This window comes from Sipha flava, unplaced genomic scaffold (genome assembly GCF_003268045.1).
Source record: "Sipha flava isolate LNK unplaced genomic scaffold, YSA_version1 252_pilon_pilon, whole genome shotgun sequence".
Classification (NCBI taxonomy): domain Eukaryota; kingdom Metazoa; phylum Arthropoda; class Insecta; order Hemiptera; family Aphididae; genus Sipha; species Sipha flava.
In genome coordinates this window covers 109027-130246 of record NW_020272904.1, presented here as the reverse complement: position 1 = coordinate 130246, position 21220 = coordinate 109027, and the positions used below count along the sequence as shown (strand labels likewise).

General features: G+C 24.2%; 1 protein-coding gene across 1 annotated transcript; it reads left to right on the top strand.

Annotated features, from left to right (window-relative positions):
• Positions 1-378: 378 nt before the first annotated feature.
• Positions 379-21195, top strand: LOC112684577 (ubinuclein-2). The gene is made up of 20 exons (XM_025556163.1): positions 379-658; positions 4007-4096; positions 4419-4532; positions 5601-5735; positions 5803-5898; positions 6818-7040; positions 8704-8832; positions 8901-9108; positions 9418-9570; positions 9658-9738; positions 10869-10958; positions 12209-12391; positions 12507-12996; positions 19687-19827; positions 19909-20064; positions 20129-20467; positions 20543-20700; positions 20783-20837; positions 20896-20977; positions 21058-21195. The coding sequence occupies exons 1-20, from the start codon at positions 512-514 to the stop codon at positions 21069-21071; spliced, it is 3084 nt and encodes a 1027-aa protein (XP_025411948.1). The 5' UTR covers positions 379-511; the 3' UTR covers positions 21072-21195.
• The last annotated feature ends 25 nt before the right edge of the window (positions 21196-21220 follow it).

Genomic DNA, 21220 nt, shown 5'->3' with positions numbered 1-21220 from the left:
GAGTCATTACAATTTACAGTATTTATCAAATGGAAATTTTTAAATTTTGATGTAAAATAAAAATTGAAAACACTTATATATTAAACATTTTAACATAGAGAGAAGATTAGAATTTCAGTTCCAATTATCATGTATGATAAACATATTAATAAATTAGCCTTCTCTCTGGTGTACACCATTGAATTGTATATAAGTATAAAACAATATTTGATACATTATGCTTATATAATAATAATAATAATAATAATAAGTGTTAGCTTATATTTATAAGTTTATTTGAAAAAACGCGGGTTTTTATTGTTTTCAAGACCACCATTGGTGTCACTGGTTACGGTTTATATCCTCGCTTTTTAGTTGTACTTGTATTCCCACTCCCTGTAACCAGTTTTCAGTTTGTGATTGTCGCCGATCATGTATGGTAGCGTTGCGCTTTCGTGAAACATGTGCTATCCGCTAAACGTTGGCCGACTGTCGATGTTGTTATTATTGTGCGCCCGTCTGTCTGATTATAATGTCCAATACGTATACTGTTGAGAAAAAGTCGGAAACTAAGACCAATCCTCAACATTCGCCTACTATCCGAATACAAGTTGATTTGTTCGAACCCACTGAAGAGAGATACCCAGTGTTTAATTATCAAAAATTACTTATCGAAGAAGTAAGTAATGCAATTAAAAATACATGTTTGCAATACAATGCTTGCATTCTACATACACATACACGCACATTCATACATACACACACATATACACACTCACACTTACGCGCACATATATGCACTCACGTTTATATAAATACGTATGTATCGTGATAACTTTGTGTTTACTTTTATATGAACACAAATTACATTATCATACTTTATTAAACATAATATGTATTGGGAAATAAATTAATTGAACTTTTTGATTTTCGATGGTGAATCAATTGTTTTTAAATGTTTTTTTTTTGCTGTCTTTTATGATAACAGTAGTGCATTAACACGTCTTTCAATTGGTACGAAATTAATGAAAGTATATTCTGCTCCTATCTTTATTTTGGCGCTATAATTTTTCAATTTTATTTTAAACTATAAGATTATATAATGTTTATTTTACATGTATATAGTATATTTTACTAAGTTAATTAAATTTTTTATACTCTGTTTTAAATTATGGAACATACAAGATACTCAAGTTTTTTTTTGGTTTTCTTTGATTTCAGTTTTTTATCATGTTAAAAATGATTTATTTATGTTTCTGAATTAAATTAAATAAACTTTTTTATTTTAAAATCAGTACTTTTATCAAGTGTGTATAATTGCTCATTAATTACTAGTCAAAATATAATTTTTATTTTGCATAGTGTTTATTAGTGACTATGTCAATAAGTCCACAAATCTAATAAATAATATAAAATAATAAAAATTATATAATACATTTTTTTAGTAAAAAAATGTATAATTTATTACTTTTTTTATAAACATTATTTCACATTTATAAATTAAAATTATTATCATAACTATTTGGTATTTATATTTGTTAAAGAATAAATCAGTTATGCATACTTACAACTTATTGTTTTGACGTTTTTTTTTTCAAATCGTTAAAATGATTAGATTTTGTTGGATTTACATATTTGATCAGGTCTTCAATTTAAGTTTATATATTTTATTAGTATAATTAAGAAGTGCCATAACATATTATAATTTATTTTTATAAAGGTTTCAATAATTTTTGTTTTAAAATTTTTCTATATAATTTCATTCTAAAATCTTTAAATATCCTTGTATTATTTTCAATTTACATAATAGAAGAATAAACTTAGATTTAAAATTATAAATTATATAATTTTGCTCATGTTAAATTTAATATTATTTTCATATTTCTGAAATTTCATATATCTTGGGATTTAGTTTTATAGAAAAATTGTGTATCATTATTTGGATGACTATGAACTTGTTATAAGAAAATATTATTTAAGTTTTTTTTTATTTTTTTAATTAGTTATTCGTAATTAGGTACTTAAATTTGACTTTTTGTATTTAATGAAATATAGCTTTTATATTTTTTGATGTATTTTCTACTTAGAATGTACCTATAAATGTAATTAAATCATATAGTAATAAATTACCTTTATATCTACCTTAATAATTTAAAGTTATGTGTACTAAAATATAGAAGTATAGTATTTTAAGTTAAATTATTTAATTATGCAACTAAGAGTTTTTTCTCTAACATTAATGGAATTTGAATATTTTTTTTTAAACAGATTAGTGATATATATTATATAAATATGTTTATCACCTAAAATATATTTAAAAATTTTATAATTTCCATATTTTATTATCTTATTTATTTAAATGTACTATATAGGTTTTTTCCGAGATTTTTTCTAAAATAATTTATATTTTAAAAAAGATTATATTTTATTTTTGTATGTATTTTCTTATGAAACATTTGTTTTGATAAATGGGGAATACTTATAAACTATTTTTTTTTCTTTAAAATAATATTTTTTTCAACATTTAAGTAATACCTATTTATTTAAGTTATCTGTAATTATTTATCTTTGTTTATTTTATAAATACACTAAAACTCGCTTAAGACGCTCCTTAAGGAACCAGTTCATTAGAGTGTCTTAAGATACTGATTGAAATATTGAGTTTATTTTTTTATTATTGAATATAACTTAACAAATAAGAAATTTATAAATTATAGATACACTTATTTTTTTGCTATTGCATTTAATTAAAAAATAATAACATACATTTATATACTATTTATATATATATTTTTATTATTATATTTTCTATTTTATGACAAATTTAAAAAATTGTCCATTTTTATTTCTTTAAGATTTTAACAAGAAAGTTTTTGGTTTTGTTGACATGACCTAACATTTCTTTGGCATTTTTTACAGAGGATAATACTTTTTGAATTCTCAATAGGTGTTGCAAATCAGCAGAAATTGATGGAGTCTATACTGGATTTTCTAGATCTTCTTTTTGATCGTCTGAAATCACATAATATTATGAAATTTAAACCTATTCGTTAAAAATACTGTAGGTAGTATGATAAAATAGAACGATAAATACAATAAGTGTATGTAAACGTGTAAAATTTCTATTTTTATTTTCACACAATTAATAAACCTTATTGTAATCTGCTGAACAGAAGAAAGTCTTAATCGATTAGATAGAGAAAAACTGATTGTCTTAAAAAGTAGTTTTTACATTGACTTGTATAGGAAATGTCTAGAGACTGACAGAAACAGTGTCTTAAGCAAATTTTATTCTATATATGTTAATTGTTTAGTCAAATAGGTACTTTATTAACAAATATTATTCTTATACAATTGAAAGTACATACTTATATTAAATATATTTATTATATTTATGATGTATAGTAAATGTATAAAATGTATTATATATTAAGCTATTTATCTATATAAATAAATTAAATAATAATACAAATACAATTTTACAATTTATATTTATTTTTTATGTAAATTTTATAGTTATATAACAAATATTAGGATGGCGCCTATAATATAATGAATTATATTACTTAATTAGTGATAAATATTAAACAATCTTATTAAATAGATAAATGCTTATTTGAACTTGTATGAATTTAACCCAATTTCTATTTTAAAATAATTTAATTTATCCAAAATTAATTTAACTTTTGTGTACCATCTAACTAAAATATGTTTTAAAAACTTATTATAAAGAACAGTTTATAAAATTATTTGATGGTTATTGAATTGATTTGTTATTATTATTCATTAATTAAATGAATAAACTTTATAATTTAATTTAATTAGATACCTACATAATAATATTTTTATTTAAAATATTAGTAACTGTTTTGAATGGGGTTATTTTATTATTTTATTATTTATTTATTAGGTTATTCAACTATGAAAAACATTTAATTTTTATCATTTGGATTAAACTTGTTTTTTTAGAAATAGTTGGTGTAAGAACAAAATGTATAACATCTAAAACATTATTATTTTTTTTCAGAAAAAGCGCCGAAGAAGAGATCAGCAGGCTAATTTTGATGAAAATGAGGAGTCAATAAAACAATTGGCTGATCATTATGAACAAAAATTTGTAAGTTCTTTTAGAAAAATTGCTTGGTAATGTCAAATTGCATAAGTCATTTAATTTTACCTTATTTTTATATAATTTTTTTATAAGTTAATAATTTGTAAAATGTTGTCTATTTTTTCATTTTGTACCATAATTTAAATTTCTTTAATTTAATAAGGCATTTTGATCTATGTCCTTCATATTTTTAAATGTTCATTTAATAAACATGTTTTCATGTTTTATTGGTATAGAGTTGTATACATTTTTTTGTTTTAATATAAATCAATATCTAAAATTATTTTTGTAATGAGAAATTATTAATATTATATTTACATTTTTATAGGGAATTATTAGTAGTGTTAAGAAAAAGAAGAAGAAAAAAACTGCCTTTTACAATTATTCTGAACTAGCAGCTGGTTACGATGAGAATGATTCATTCATTGACAATACTGAAATTGTAAGTACTTTAAGTATTTTAATGTAACTCCATTGATGATGAATAAATGTTATTTTTGATTATTTTCTTCATAAGTTTTGTTCATATTAAAATTATTTTTTTTTTTGCTTTTTCTTCTTTGATTAAACTGCCTAAAAGTAAATTAGCACAAAAGATTCATGTAGTACTTATACATGTCTTAGGTAAGAAATTTACTACAGGTAATTCTTTAGGAAAGTCACTTTTTTATTAATTAGTTGTTTACCAACATGAAAGTATTTGTATAAATAAATTTAGTAAACTCTTTATGTTTATTTTAATCAGAACTAAATTATGTTCTACAATGAAAAGAACTGAGAAATTATTAATTCAGTTTTTTAACTTATGCTAAGTCTTATTCAGTCTTGTATATTTTTATTATATGTATACTTAAGTTTAATAATTGAACTTTTTACTATAAAAATGTCTAGTTTTATAAGCTTATGAATGCCTTGTGTTCATGTTAAGTATTTATTTCATAGATTTATTTTAAATTTTATTTTGAATAATGTCAAATAGTATAAAATTAAATATGTTCTGTAATTAATGATAATCCAAGTAAAAAAGTAAAAATGTCTTATAGAAGCCAAAAATATATATTAATAACAGCATGCTCTATAGGCTTTTTTAAAATTCAATTAAATAATATTTTGGTATATTTTGAATTGTACATGTTACTTAATTATTAATTATGTCTTTCAAATTTAAAAAATTGTTTATACTTTATTCATATTTTGTCTGCATGAAAAATTATAAAATTTTGTATATTAATTTGAATGATATTGTAACTAGATTTAAATTGTTTACAGAAAAATTACATAATATATGTATTTATATAAAAAAATTTGCGCCTACTTGGCTGTTTGTGGTATTTGATAATTGTTGAATTATTATTTACAATTTATTATTATTTATTACTTTGAATACCTTTGTAAAAATATATTATTTATTAACTTATATATGTATAACTAATTCAAATTATATATAATATCTTAAGTTATTTTTAAAATTGTAAATTAATGACATTTCTTTATTTTCGGGTTACTTTAGTTTGATGAAGTTTTGCCAAAAGAAGTTGAAACAAAACTTGGAGGTTATTATGTAAATTCTGGTTCTTTAGAATTTAAAGAAATTTCTGAAGTTACTGAAGATTCTGATGAAATAAAATCTAGTCAACCTCGTATGGTAAATTTTAAATTGTGTTGTTACTAGTCAATCAATTTTCTTAGTATGTTTTACACTATTTTTTTAGCACTTTATAAACTCTGTATTAGAAGATAGTGATGAAAAACTGCCAACTTTTGTTGTTTCAAATAATTCAGGAAAAAATTCATGCACAGAAACAAAGGTATATACATAAATTTATAAATCTTTATAGATGGGATGGGTTGTTATTATTTATTAGAACGAAGAAAAAAAAAACGAAAGAGCTTTTTCAGATAAGACACAAAAAACAGTCCTCTCCCTTAACCCCTTACAATTTTGTTGGAGGCTGAGGAGAATGGAGGTTAACTGATGTTTCGTTTCTTATTCACTATCTTTCTCACCCATCAGAATGAAGCTACCCATTGCCTCAATGGACATTAGGAGTACGAATGAGAAGCATTTAAATACAAGAATTCACCACTGATTGTGAACATACAGTTTTATTATCTATAGTTCGCCATATTTTTTTTAAATTAATGATGCAATGCACCGCTGATGGTACTAATATATTTAAGGACTTCATTTATAGCATCCAAACAACAAAACCGATGTCAGATAAAACTAAAGAATTAAATAACATACTATTTCATAAAATATTTGTAATTTTGAAAAAATGTGATAATAAACGATTTTTAAATAAGACTTATTCAATTTTTTATTTATCAAATATTAATATTTTACTCTGTAATAATGATCAATGTAATTGATCTACATTTTTTTGTATATACTTAATTATTAATAATAAAAAAAAAAACAAATATAAAAATTTCAGTCTTTAATTTTAGTGTTCAATTATTTGATATATAATAGTATAAACATCTATAGATAAAAATCAGAGTCCTTTTTAATTTTAAAGTAAGTTAGAGCACTAAAGTTAATAAATCAGCACTGAATCAGAGGTATAGTCCTGTATTTAAACGCTTATGATGAATGAGTCTATGGTCTTATACATGTATAAAGTTTGCCTTCCTCCTATCAAAAGGTCTAGAGACACCACTGATGGATACCCTGTATTGGGATATTGATATTTGTTATTCAATAATATTTTAATAATTTTACAGACTTGTGAAACATCTAATGATTCGTCTTCTTGTTCTAAAGAAGAAAAAGAATCACCAACATCTGTGTGTCCATCTATACTTTCAGTAAATGGAAAATGTAAAAGAAGACAGTCCATTGATTCTGATAGTGCTAACTCCATTATTCCATATAAAAAGAAAAAAATTAGTACTGTTAAATCATTGATTCAAGAAAAAAAAGTTCAGCTACCAGAGTGCAAGCCAAGTATTAATATTTATATATTTATATATATTTTTTAGTAGTAAATGTTATTAAAATTAATAGAATATAAGTTTGATTTATGTGAAAATAATTTATGTTTTTCTATTAATCTCTTTTTAATAAAACCATTTTGAATATTAAATTTTTTTGAAACAATGAAATTCTTATTAATAACATTTTTCTTTAACAAATTAATTTTTTATTATTATAAGAACATAATATTATTTCTATTTTGGAGATTTCAAAGGTATAGCAAAATTAAGTTTAGAAAAATAACAAGTATATAAAAAAATTGTTTATTTACAATTTTTTTGGCAGTAAAATCATATTGTGTAGGACAAAACAATTTAGTGTAAATTCATTGTATAAACTCTTTTTTTTTTATTTTAAAGAAGAGAAAATTGATTTTTCTTTAATATTTTTTTTCAACCAAAAACTTTAATTTTAATAATATGAACTGATTTATATTTTTAAAATCATTTTTGTTAACAGAAAAATAAAAACACTACAATACAAATATTTTTTTTCTTAAAATAAAAAATTAATGGAACCTTTTCTATGTATTTCCACTGAATGATTTTATCTTGTGTAAAAGAATTGTGTACTCAAATTACTTGCCTATAAATCATTCTAACACTTTAAATAATTGCAGACATTTATATAGTTCTTCAACAAAATAGGATAAACATTTTTTATATAGTACATAAACATACATATGTAAATAAATATGCACATAATAATGCACCTACTATTAATATTATTTTTTTTACTACACATTATTATAATTATTATATACATCATTATTAAATATTTTAAGTAATATTTATTATTTATAAATATTTTTTTTTAATTAATACAAGTTTTAAATTACTGAAGAGTTGTATTTTTGTTCAATAAACAGACATTTTTCAAACTTTTAAAAAAAAACTGTTGAGTTTGTATAATAGAGATAAAACTGTATTTATATAATTTATATAAATTATTATGCATATTGACTACTGTTGTAGTTATTTATATTAATATTATATTATTATATTTATATTATAGCAATCAATCTTACTATATTCAATTTTAATTTTTAATTTTTCTATAATATGAATTTAGAATAAATCATTTGTTGCTATTGGATAATTTTTTTATTCTGAGAATTTGAAAAAACTTGAATATTATGTTAAATTTTATCCTGTAATCAATTTTGTGTAAAACAACCATTTAGTTTTTTTTTTACAAATTAGTTACTAATTTAGCGAGTATTTTATGTTGAAATAATTCTCATACAATTTTACCTAATGTAATGGTATTGGAAGATTTGTTTTTATTAAATTTAAATTATTCAAATTTGAAATTATTTTAAAGTTAAAAATATAATAATTTTTACAAAAATGTATAACTACAGAGTAGTTGAATATATATTGTATATGAAACTTATCTCTGAATTACTTTTAACGTAGTGTTTCATTATTCACTTTAAATTAGTAAGGATTTCCAAAGAACTTGCTTTTGTGACTAGTTTTATACTAGCTTTTATGTTATATTCATTTTGTTAACATATAATAATGGTAAAAGTTATTTTTTTGATTGTGAAATATAGAATTTGAGTAGTTTTAAAATCCAGATTGATTTAACATGTAGTGTTATTATCTTTTAATTTTTAAATATTATTTAGGTGGTTCAAAGGAAACTCAACCTGTATTTTCTGAAGAAGTTCCTACTACAGAAAATAATGTTAGTTCAATTAATGATACAATTGAATCTGTGATTTATGCAGCTTGTTCAAAACCTGTAAATGTATCATGTTAGTATTTATAGTTTATTAAAATTAAATGAGAAATTCTTTAGTTTATTAATTAATTGTAATTTTAGCGAGTCCAGGTGACATAAAAAGTACACAGAATATAATAAATCCACCCATCAGTATTGATATACCTGTTTCAAATGGTGTTCATAATATAGCAGAAGAACTTCCTGAAATAATAATGGAAATTATTGAATCAATTAAGACTGAAGCTCAAATAGCAAACCAAAATAATTTAAATATATTTTCTGAACAAATAAATCTAAATCTACTAAGGTAAAATATATTGTATATTTTTGCAGTAATTTCTTATTAGATTATTATAAAATTTAAATATCACAAATGTATTAATTTAATGCTTTATTATTTATTAACATATGGACTGATGTCAAATATTCATTTTATATTTATAATTTTCATAATTAAACAGAATTCAATTAAAGTTTACCATGATTTTTTATTTGTATTGGTATTTATTTTATATAGGTTGTGTATAATTATTGTTTTTTTTTTTTGATAAATTTATAAATACCCATTAATAATGCACTTGAAATTAATAAGGTTGATGTGATTATTTTATTTTAGTCTTGAATACCAAAAAGAAATATTACCATTTAATGCACAACCAGTTTATGCTTTATTAGCTGAATGCATGTTATGTGACAAAGAGAAGCTTGTTAAACAAGTTAATAATTTGGTTGACTCTGAAGAAGCAAAAATTACTGAACCAATTGAAAAGTAAAAAAAAAAAAATATGAAACAATGATTTATTAATTTAAATTTAAGTATTTCATTATTTTAATCATTATTATTTTTATGCCTAAGGTTAAGAACTGCAATTAAAGAAGTATTACCATCAGTTATTGAGCAGTATACTCTAGAATGTAATAAAATCTTAGATCAACGGTATGTGCTATAATGTATTATAATATATTCATTTTGTATATCCAAATCTTAATTTTATAAAATGACTGTTTATAATATTATGTACAGCGTTGTCAGATTTTTACTAGTATGTATTGTAGATTACTAATAGGAAACTAAATATTAATTGAAAAAAATGTTGCTATCGATTGTTGGGTATCATAGAAGTTTAAAATAATTTTGATAGATAGGAAACCAGAATTTTATCTACAACAATTGCACTATTATGTACTTATGATGTAAATAATAGCCAATCTGTTTTGTTGTCTCATGTGCTCGTATTGTATTCCTAAATAACGTGTATTTTGCAAATTGAAATGGAAAATAATGAAATAAAAATTATTTTATACAAGAGAGGCAAAAAGTTAGCTAATGTTGAAGCTTTCAAGTATATGTTTATTGGGATTAGAAAAAATGGTGAATTATTGAAATATCCTACGGTACAAAGCCTCAACGTCACACCCATTTTTGTGCTCAATCATGTGGTTTTTGAGTTTTTTTTTTATTCCTATTGTTTGATTGTAACCGTACTCAATTGGGTTACGAAAAAAATCAATCGGGTTCCAGCCTTTCAGAAACTCTTTTTTTATAAATATTTTTCAATTTTGTTTAGTTATGAAAAAAAAAAAAAAAAAGTTTATAATTTATTTTAATTTTACATACCTTTTTGTAATAATTTAATAACATATTTTCTCAAAAAATACAATATATAGATTTGATTTGATACTTGACTTTACATACAACATTATTGTAATACCTTTTAAAATTTAATTATGAGTTACATAAATTGGTTATTACATTGATTTTTGAACTTTATGAGATTAGTGAACCCTTATTTTTTGTTCATAATCTCACTTAATTTATATATTATTATTGTTGTTTATTTCTATGAAAAATGAATAAACAGGTTTGTGTAGGGCTTAAAAACATTGACATTTGACTGGCTTTGGCTTTATAACTTTCCAAGAGTCTTTGCCGCCACCATCAAGACCTTCCATCTTCCCCTATTCTGGATAACATCTTTCCAATCTTAAAAATATTAATATTTTATAATTATTACAAAAACATTAGCTATTTATTATTAAATATTCTGTTTATTTGGAATATTTCAGGATGGTTAATGGATTTTCTAATGATGGAATGAAATCTAAACCTGGGCCGAAACGTCCACGTCGTAAATTTCCTTGGAATGAAGAATTTAGGTATACTTATTTAAATATATAAATAATAATTAATATTATATATATGTTATAATAAATGATTTATACATGGAAATTACATCATTAACCGGAAATTATTGTAAACTTAAATACAAAATAGAGATTTTCGATATTCACTAAACAAATTGGTAAATGTTGTATATAATAAAATTTGACTATAATACAACTTTATATTTTTATGCTGCAGTTTTACATTAGGTAGATTACTAAAATCTATAAATATGCTTTTTGTGCAAGTTATCTGATAATCATTACTTCTTGACATACCTAAATCCATCAAAGAAAAAGAGCTTATTCTTCGAGAAGCAGTTGGTTTGAGCAGTATTTCGGGCACTTAAGGGTGCCAATGATGTCTGCAAAAATAAGTGTAAAAAATAATAAATGTGCTTATTCTTCAGGCAAACTTTGTAATTTAAAATGTCATGGTTCATTTTTATGTGAAAATAAATAATTAATAATATATGATATAAATACAAAAATAACTATTTGTATAACTTTTTAACGTAAACTCCCAGTAATTGACGTAAAAATCTACTCATATAAACTAAAAATTAATATTAACGATATTTACCGGTAAACTAAATAAATTATTATTCTTTGTCATTCACTGTAACATATATGTAATTTATCATAATATATTTAGTTTTTTTAATATCTTAATTTAAAAGTGATAATATTAGTTTAAAAATATCTGAAGTACAAATTGTATTTAATATCGCATTTTTTTTACAATTTATTAGACTTGCTTTATTTAATTACAATATAATCTTATATTTTATTAGATAAGTTACTACTAGTTTGACTTAATATTTCATTTTGTATCTATAGTGGTATTTAATTTTGATATTATTTTATTAAGCTATTTCATTGCATGTTTGGAATATTAATGTAGACTTGTTTTCTATCAAAATCATCAGTTGATTGTATGATGGAATTATAAATTTACTTAATCCTTCGAAATTCCAAAATTAAATTTATATATTTTTATAGAATTTGTGAGGGGGGAAGAATATTGTATGTAAATATTGTCTCTTGAATAAACTGTTAAAATGCTAATTCTTCTTGGTAATTTAATAAGTGCACATTGGATTAAGAATATATAATGTTTATTGTATGTCACATAAATTAATTTTTTTTTTTTTTTATTGAAATAAATGTTAATTTAATTTAAATATTTATTTATTTATTTTTTTATTGTAATAGAATATTAATAATTTAATAAATATTTTCAGAGCTTATGTACGAGAAATTATTAATATTCGGACTACCACCTATTCTAAAATTAAAAGATCCAAATCAATAGATATTTATATTGCTCAGTTTATAAATAGTCGTATCAAATCATTATGGCCAAATGGATGGATGAAATCTACCAACATTTTAAAAGAAATTAAAGCAAAAGAAAAGGATTCTAGGTAAGTTAAATAAACATTTAAAAATAACATTTTTTAAAATTATTTTCTCTTTGTTTTAAATTTAAGATTTTTCTTTAATTTAGAAAATTATTTAAATATAAAAACTGTTCCACAGGCCTAAAGTACCTAAAAAACAACCTCTACAAAATAGTCCAACTAAATTGATGAATGCTATTAAAGTAGCATCTAAACATAAAGTATCTAATTCTGCTATGAACAAAATACATAAGTCGAATAAGCAAAAACCTTCAAAAATACCTGACTTAAGTACTGAAACTCCTAAATCTACTAGTCATGCTCCATCTTCATCGCAATCTACAGCAACTAAATTTAAGCCCTTTTATAATTCTCCACATTCAGTGGCCATCAGTACTTTAAGTGATGACATACATCCTTATCAAGCAACTATTACTACTACTGCAATTAATGGTTGTAATAAAAAAGATCCTGAAAATAATAGTGTTATTGTGAAAACAGAAGCATCAGCTGGAGATATATTGGATTTATCTCCTAATAAACCCAATGCAATGTCATTAAACAAACAAAACGATGTTACTGTGATTAGTAATAATACCTCACAGGACAATAACAGCCCTGCAAAAACGGTAAGAATAAATCATGATTGAATATGTATAGTTTTTTTTCACAATGAAACAAATAAATTACATTATTTTGAAATTACTAATTATTTCTTTTTTTATGTTTATATTTTTTTTTCTAAATGACATTTGTTGCTTTTTTATGAGTTTATGTACAAGTTGAAAGTAATTTGATCAAATTTAAATGAAATAACAGTGTTACTTTTTTATTTTACAAATTAATGCTGTAGATAAATTTACTAAGTAATTAATATATTAATGTATATGTTGGCTATAGTTCTATTTCTTATTTTACACTTATTTATTTTATTCGGTTTTTTTTTTTTTGCATGTAATAGACTAATATTAGTTACACAGTTAACATTTAATATTTGTTAACTTGGGTTTGCACAATGAAGGTGTTTGTTAATGGTTTGTTATATCTTACATTATGTTTACATATATATTTTGTATCCACAATCAATATCATTTAAAAATGAAAGATTATTTTCTTCTATTATTGATGTTATAAACTATAATGAAAATATTAGCCTAACCATCAGAAATTATAATAACAACCTAATTACATATATATTAATACAATCAGAATTTAAGGACTCCATAAGTTAAATTGAAAAAAAAAAACAATATTTTGAGTTAAAGAAAACCAAAGAGTTTTCCTTTATTTCTGTATGGTTTGGAAACATTTTTATGAAGGAATTATGTGTAAGTATAGTTATGATTTGTTATATATTGTGTTTTTACAATAATTAAATAATGATAAATGTTGTAGATATGTAATGTTAACTATGAAGTGTAATATTTGCTTAAATACATAAGTTTGTACATAAGAATACACAATTAACATCGTCTATTAAATGTGAGATCAAATTATTTCAATAAATCATTATTTTTACATAAGATACTTGGTTTTATTGCAAAAATTCTTAAAATAGATTTGCATTTATCATAAAATATACTTTAATTATAATTTTTATTGGCTTACCTTGTATTACCTTAAATATAAAGGAGAAAAAAGAATAAATATTCACATTTAATATGAGAAATTAAAAGAAAAAAAAACTAAATGAGTATTTCTTATGTTGAATTACAATATTTTTTAATTGAGTATATTACAAGGTTGATGACTAGAGAGAAGGATTGATTTCTAGATATATCCATCATATAAAAAGGAATGTTTCCAATCTGTACAATTATAATAATTACTATAAAATATCTCATTAATTGAACTGTTATTATTAATCCGCCATTTTCATAAAGAACTATTATACATCATAAAACTATCTTAAAATGATATATTTATTTGATCTATACTAAGGTTAAATTTTTAGTTTTACGTATAAAAAATGTTTGTTGGTGTGTGTACTTTTAAAACACATTTATTAAAATAAGTGAGTTTTAAACAGTGTAATAATCATTTTATGATAATTAAAAAATATAATAAGTTAATATATTAAGCTAATAACCTTTATAAAATAACCTTAATAAAAACCTTAATGCCGAAACATTAAAAAAATCAAAAATAACTAATAAATATCAAATTTTGACTTAAAGTTCTTAATTGTTAACTTATTAATAAATATATTAGGGAGAAAAAAAATTAGAAAAAGTATAACGTTTATCAGAATTGCTGTCTCCAGTAAATTTACTTAATGTTTTTCCCTTGTATCTACTTCAGACTTGATAATAAGTGTAAAATTTAAAGTATTTCAAGAAAATATGTACAATTATATATGTATATCATAATTTTAAAACGTATTACAATTATTTGCAATGAATATTTTTGAATGTGATTGACTAATAATTTATTGCTAACATTAAATCATATTATTTACTGTAAAAATAAATAGGAAACGATTATAGAACAGGTATATTTGAACTATCTGTTTTTAACTATTAATTTAATGCGAGTATTTTTAAATAATATTTTATGTGCCAATTACGTATGGTCAATTTTCTATAAATAAAATTAGGTGAATTTGTTTAAAAATCTTACAGAAGAGGCCGATTTATACTTCAAGTATATAAAACTTATTACATAATTATGCTAATTTATATCATTATTGTTACTGTTTTTTTGTTGATGATTCTTCAAAGAAGTATAACGTAATGGTTTGAGTATAGATGGATAATTTACATATATAATTTATTACATATTTTTTATATTAATGTACATTAAATGGTATGTAATTAAATATTCTTTATAAAGAGAGAAGATCAATTGCATCCCAGCAGTCTTTGTATACGGTCGTGCTTTTTGTTTACTAGTTATCACCGTGAACTTTCATTTTCATATTATTGTTATATATCCCATGGCGTTGTGTTTGAGCGGCGGCTTTCGTACGGTTAAATCACCTGCTCCAAATAAAATCAAAACTTCCAAGAACACTTCCCGTGGATTAGATTCTAATTTCGAGCTCGTTATTAGTAAAAAGAATGCACGTAAGTTTAATATTGAAAAATTTAATCCGGCTTTTCCGAGTTTTCGACGTATCATAAATAACCCGTCGCTTCTAATTAAATCAAACTACTTTTAATAACGATAATTTCTAATCTGCTAATAATACATCGTTGGATATAACTATTAACGATAATTATGTGGATACCGATAATTTAACAGCCACTCCATATCTCAAATTAATGATACACCTGTCTGCTTCAAATTGTACCACCCTTTCCGTTTCTAATGCTATTAAGAACTCGCCTCCAGTGCCGGTGCGAGGGGTGTGAGAAAGTCCAATCACAAAGGGTCTCGCACTTTTGGATCGGATCTTTGGCCTCGCTTTTTCTTTTGTAGTATATTCAGGTCCGGGGTTTCACGTTTATAATTTGCATAGAGTCTCGCAAATCATAGCGTCGACACTGCTCGCCTTGACACTATCTACATACCTTCTTTTTGAATTATAATGGTCCTATTCTTGTTGAATGCATCGACCCAAAGAAAAACTTGGGAAGTTGGCATCCGGTTAAGGCGGCAAGATTTTTTTCAACCAAATTTACTAGTATTACTAACATTAAACCTGTCGTTTTAAAAAAAAAAAACTTAAGATTACTTTGATTCAATCGAAAATGGTAACCTCTGCTTGAGATCTAATATTTTAATCAAACATGGGTTCTCGGCAGTTATTCCATTGATCTGATTTACTCATTTGGAGTAATCAAACTCGATTATGATATTCTGGAATGTGATTTCTGGGAAGGCCCGCGTTCACCCTTTCCAATGGAAAGTTTCAGACGTAGTGCAGTAAAGAAAGATGGTGTTATAGTACCCACTCGCATTATAGAGATGAAATTTCTTTCCCCTAAACTACCTCAACAGATCTCCGGTACAATGTAACCAGTGTCTGTATTTCGGGCATATCCAAAAATATTGTCGGAGTTATCCCAGATGCGGTCATTGTGGTGGTGTTAAACAGTCCATCGGTGATTACCCGACTGTCCACGACCCCTCATGTCTCTTTTGTAAACTTCCGCACGTTGCACCGATCGCAGCTGTCAAGAATGGGTATATCAGAAGGAATTAAGAAAATTATGGCTTATTAAAATATTTCTTATCAAGATGCTTTAGTTGTTAAAAAAAAATAATGGTTGTACTTCTTCTATAAATACTCTTATACCATTAACAGACAGCTTCCTGTTTCCAATACAATAGAACCTAATGTTCCCCTTCGCGTTGAGGATTTTTCTAATTTAAATGATAGTCACCATTTTTTTAAATCCAAACTATACCAAAATGCGTTTTCGTCACTCGTCTTTACCAAGTATGAATGTCTTACTCTTCTTCCTATGGGAGTCAATGGTGTGGTGAACATTTATAAATCATGATGCACAGCATATATTTCTATACCTACACAATCCACCACTTTCTCTAATGTACCATCATAAAAATGTTTTCAAAAACATAATCTAAAGAAATCTAAAAATGATTAAAGATTAGAATTAAAGTATTAATTAGGTATTAACAAAACCAACTACTTACATTATACTTACTCATACTTAGGATTAGCAAACTATAAAAGGCTTTTCCTTCATATCTTATAATTGGCTAATACCTACTGATTAACTAAACATACAGAATGTGTTGATCTTATGTGCGATATTTATACCAACTATCATGTATTTCGCTGCTACGTGTTTCGTGTCAGTGATATTTTAAACTAGGTCATTTTATATCTAAGCATATATTCAACCAAAATTGTTACACATCTAAATCCATCCACACACTAGCCCACCCATAAAAATGTTGTCCTAGGTGTCATAAATACCCCTTCACCATGCCACTGATGGGAGTTATTTTAATCACTCCATAGACCAAGACCAGGGTTTAGTTAACAAGGCTAATGATTTTTCCTGGGTATATACCTTATCACTCATTTTATCAAAACCTCTGATGAATTCATCTACGCTATCTTCATTTTCTTCCGCCGCTCTCCCTAATCTAATTGAATCTTTCTTCTCTTCTAACCGTTCCAAATCCTAACGTTGATTTTATTCCTTAAATATGTCAATCACCAAAAACATTAGGATTCCTGCCATACCCACCAACAGTGGTGTAGTGGAGACTACACGGGGGTACACGACCTGTACCCACTTCTGTTTTGTAGAATATGTGTGTACCCAATAAAAAAACCCAAGTTTTATATTGTCACTTATATTTTTAGCACTAAATCACTGTCCACCAACATTCTTCAATGGAATGTTAGAAGTTTGATGGTTCCTCTCCCTAATTTATTGTATTTACTTTTCAAGAATAAATGTCCTATTACACTTCTTTCGGAAACCTGGTTATTACTATACCCATTTATGCTAACTATAGATCTGATTGTTATTACGGCTATGGCGGGTTAGGTATTATAATTCACAATTCTTTTAAAGTCAAGGTCCATCCCTCTTGAAGTTGCTACTCGCAATGAATTTTTAAACTTCAACATTTATATCGTCGGCGCACAGATTTTCCTACCGAATTCATCCTAGCCTTTATTGTTATAGTCGTATTATATTCCTAGTGATACGAATATTCTTTAGAATTTATGAATTGCCCTATTCAGTTTCATTCAGCATAATTTCCTGCTTGGGAGGGATTTCAATGCCTTCCATCCAGCTTGGGGTTCCAATTTGATCTCACGTCGTGGTAATTTAATTTATGATAATGTCTACTATATAAGTCTCCTTAATGATGGTAGCTCTACTTGTATATTTAAAAAAAAAACAACTATGTTAATAATATTAACTAAAACGTTACGGTATATGTAATATATAGGTAAAAGTACTTACTTTTAACATACTGTCTAAACATATTTTCCCGTCATCTTTCATCTCCAATTTAATACAGATGTTTAAAATCAAAAAAATTAGTAGACTTTCATACAAGCAATGCTTTAAATAATTTTATATTTACTTTTGGTATATATATTTTTTGTTTGGAAAAAATTAGTTTAAATTATTTGGATAATAATCGATTATCAAATTCAAAGTTAATATTTTACGATATTGTATAGATTTAGGTTCCGTGAGTTATAATGGATCTATTTTTTCCGATTTATGAGTGTTCTTTTTTCAGGTTTGAGTTATAAAACTAGTAAAGTTTTACTTAAGATAATTGAAAATATTGTTTGCTATTATTTTGATACGACTGAAGATTAATTATAAATCCCAATGAACTAGACAGAGTAGGATGTTTCAATATAATAAAGTTCTAACAATAAAAATATGAGCTCGATATATGTAGCTTACATATATCGAGTTCATATTATTACATAATGTAGGCACTGAATTGACACATAATATAAATAATCTGAGTTTATTGTTATTTGGTACCTATTATGTTTTTAAATAACTACAATATTCTTGATTTTGGGTTTATGAATAAACTGGGTTCAATTTAATGGCGGATTTCTGTTAGTAATATTAAAAATTGAACAATTCTTACTGTGATAGCTTATTACAATACAGTCATTCAATAATACATAATATTATATAATATATAGTACTTAATATAATATATATATACACCTAGTATGTAAGCAGTGCAGTAACTAAAAAACTCAAGGTCTGTGTGCAAATCAAAATCTTGAGGATCCATACTTAATTTTTGAATAGCAATTAAAAAAAATTTAAATTTTAGAAGGAAGGGATTTTTAAATTTAAAAGTTTGGATAAAATATGATACTAAATACCCAATTTAATATGATAGGTAGTATATTATTTAAAAAAAATTAACATAGTTATTCTCTACATATATTATTATACATAATACTTACGGTATGTTATTGGGAAAAACTATTAGTTAATTAGTATATATAACCATTAAAACATGATAGATAAATAAAAATAAATAAATATTATATTTATTTTCAAAACAACTAGTACACATTATTTTTATATCATTTTTTTTAAAAATATTTATATGATTTAAACAAGAGTACATAATGCAATACCTAGAAGGATGCAAGGCAATAGGTTTTGGTAAAGTTAGTATATAACATTGGTTTTATTCAAATTAATTATACATTGATAATTTCCATACCAGTTATTGGACCTTTTGAGGCCCAAGATCTGTATGCAATGCAAACTCTGCATTCCCGGTTTTTATGGTACTGTATATAAGAATTTGACAGATATTTTTTATACTATAATTGTAGTATGCTTAAAATTAAACGGAAAATAATTAAATGAGGTTTGGTCACTATTTTACAGGATTGGTTAAGTAATCCAAAACATATGATTCATCAACCAATTAAGCACAGATGGCTTCAAAAATTACAAAATACACCTTCACCTGACCAACAAAGGTTCACTCATATTTCTACTGTAGATCAACAGAGCACAAAACCAAAAGTTGGTTTGCATGAATATATTTTAATTTAGTATGCGAATAATATTCTTATTAATTGTTGTGCCTTGTTTTTATTAATGAAGGATGACAAACTTCAAACATCAAATAAATTGGACTGTAAAAAAGTTGATGACAAGTCAACAGCTAAAGATATGTTGAGTCAAATTATCAATGAATCTTTAATGGACAATACATCGCCATTACCTTCTCAATTTACAACTAATAGTTACTATAAGACTGTATGTAAATGTTTTATTTTATATTTATGTTCATATTTATGTTCTATTGTATAATTTTATTCAGAGGGAAGAAACAAAATCTCCAGCTACGAGTACAATCAAACAAGATACTAAAAATGAGTTCACAGATTGGTCACACAATGATCGAAACATTACATCTAGAACTTCATCAAGCCAACGGTCTTTTAGTGAAGAGCTTGTAGAAAAAGAAACTCAAGAAGTAATAAGAAACTTGTTAGTATTGAATCAGATGTCTGGTTCGTCTCGTAACACAAGAGATAATATGCCTAAAAAACACTCACCATCAGTATCTATGTATTCTTCTCCTCATTCTTCTAATACATTAGTTAGTTCACCATTAGGAGTAATTCACCATCCTGCTTATAGGAACACATATAGTACAGTATGTATTGGTTTGGTTAATGTAATACTAATGTTTATGATATTGTGAATAATTTATTTTATTTTAAAATTCCAGACTAGCAGTACAATGTGTAAATCAAGAAATGAATTAACACATGGGACAACAATAGATATTCCAAAAATGAGTATTGGTTTCCAAGAAGATGAGTTCCTTAAACAAATGGTTAAAACTGAAGAATCCAATTCACGGTTAACTAAAGATAATAATTATCAGTAATAAATTATTAATATATATTATACTAATATTAAACTAAAGTTTTTTTTTAATATGAATTTTTATTATTTTCATTTGCAGAAAACAGGGGATATCACCCTATAGTTTAATTAAAACTAGTGCTCAATCATCTGACGTAAGCTTATTTATTCTAAATTATAAAAATTTGTATTAATAAATACAAATTATTTCAGAATTTATTTCAACAACAACTATATTCAAAAATTAATACAAAATCAAATCAGGATATGGGTCATAATTCAATAACATATAGTAGTAAGTTAAAATAAATATTGGAGTATAATAAATTTAAATTGATTATATAAATTGTACTAATTGTAATATGAATATTTTAGATGTAAACAAGTAGAGAATATGTATGCATTTGTATTTCTGCAGTACGGAACTATATAGGTATTTGATACAGTAAGAAATATCTCAAATTTAACACTCTATAGTAATAATTATACTATTTTTGTTTTTATTTATATAATTAGTATTATATTTAACTAGTAGTAT

What these genes read in the sequence shown, in the direction of transcription:
- LOC112684577 (XM_025556163.1), top strand. Translation starts at nt 512, where the DNA reads ATGTCCAATACGTATACTGTTGAGAAAAAGTCGGAAACTAAGACCAAT. An exon ending in ACTAAAGATAATAATTATCA is followed by an intron (nt 20,701 to 20,782) that starts GTAATAAATTAT and finishes TTTCATTTGCAG; the next exon opens with AAAACAGGGGATATCACCCT. An exon ending in CTAGTGCTCAATCATCTGAC is followed by an intron (nt 20,838 to 20,895) that starts GTAAGCTTATTT and finishes AAATTATTTCAG; the next exon opens with AATTTATTTCAACAACAACT.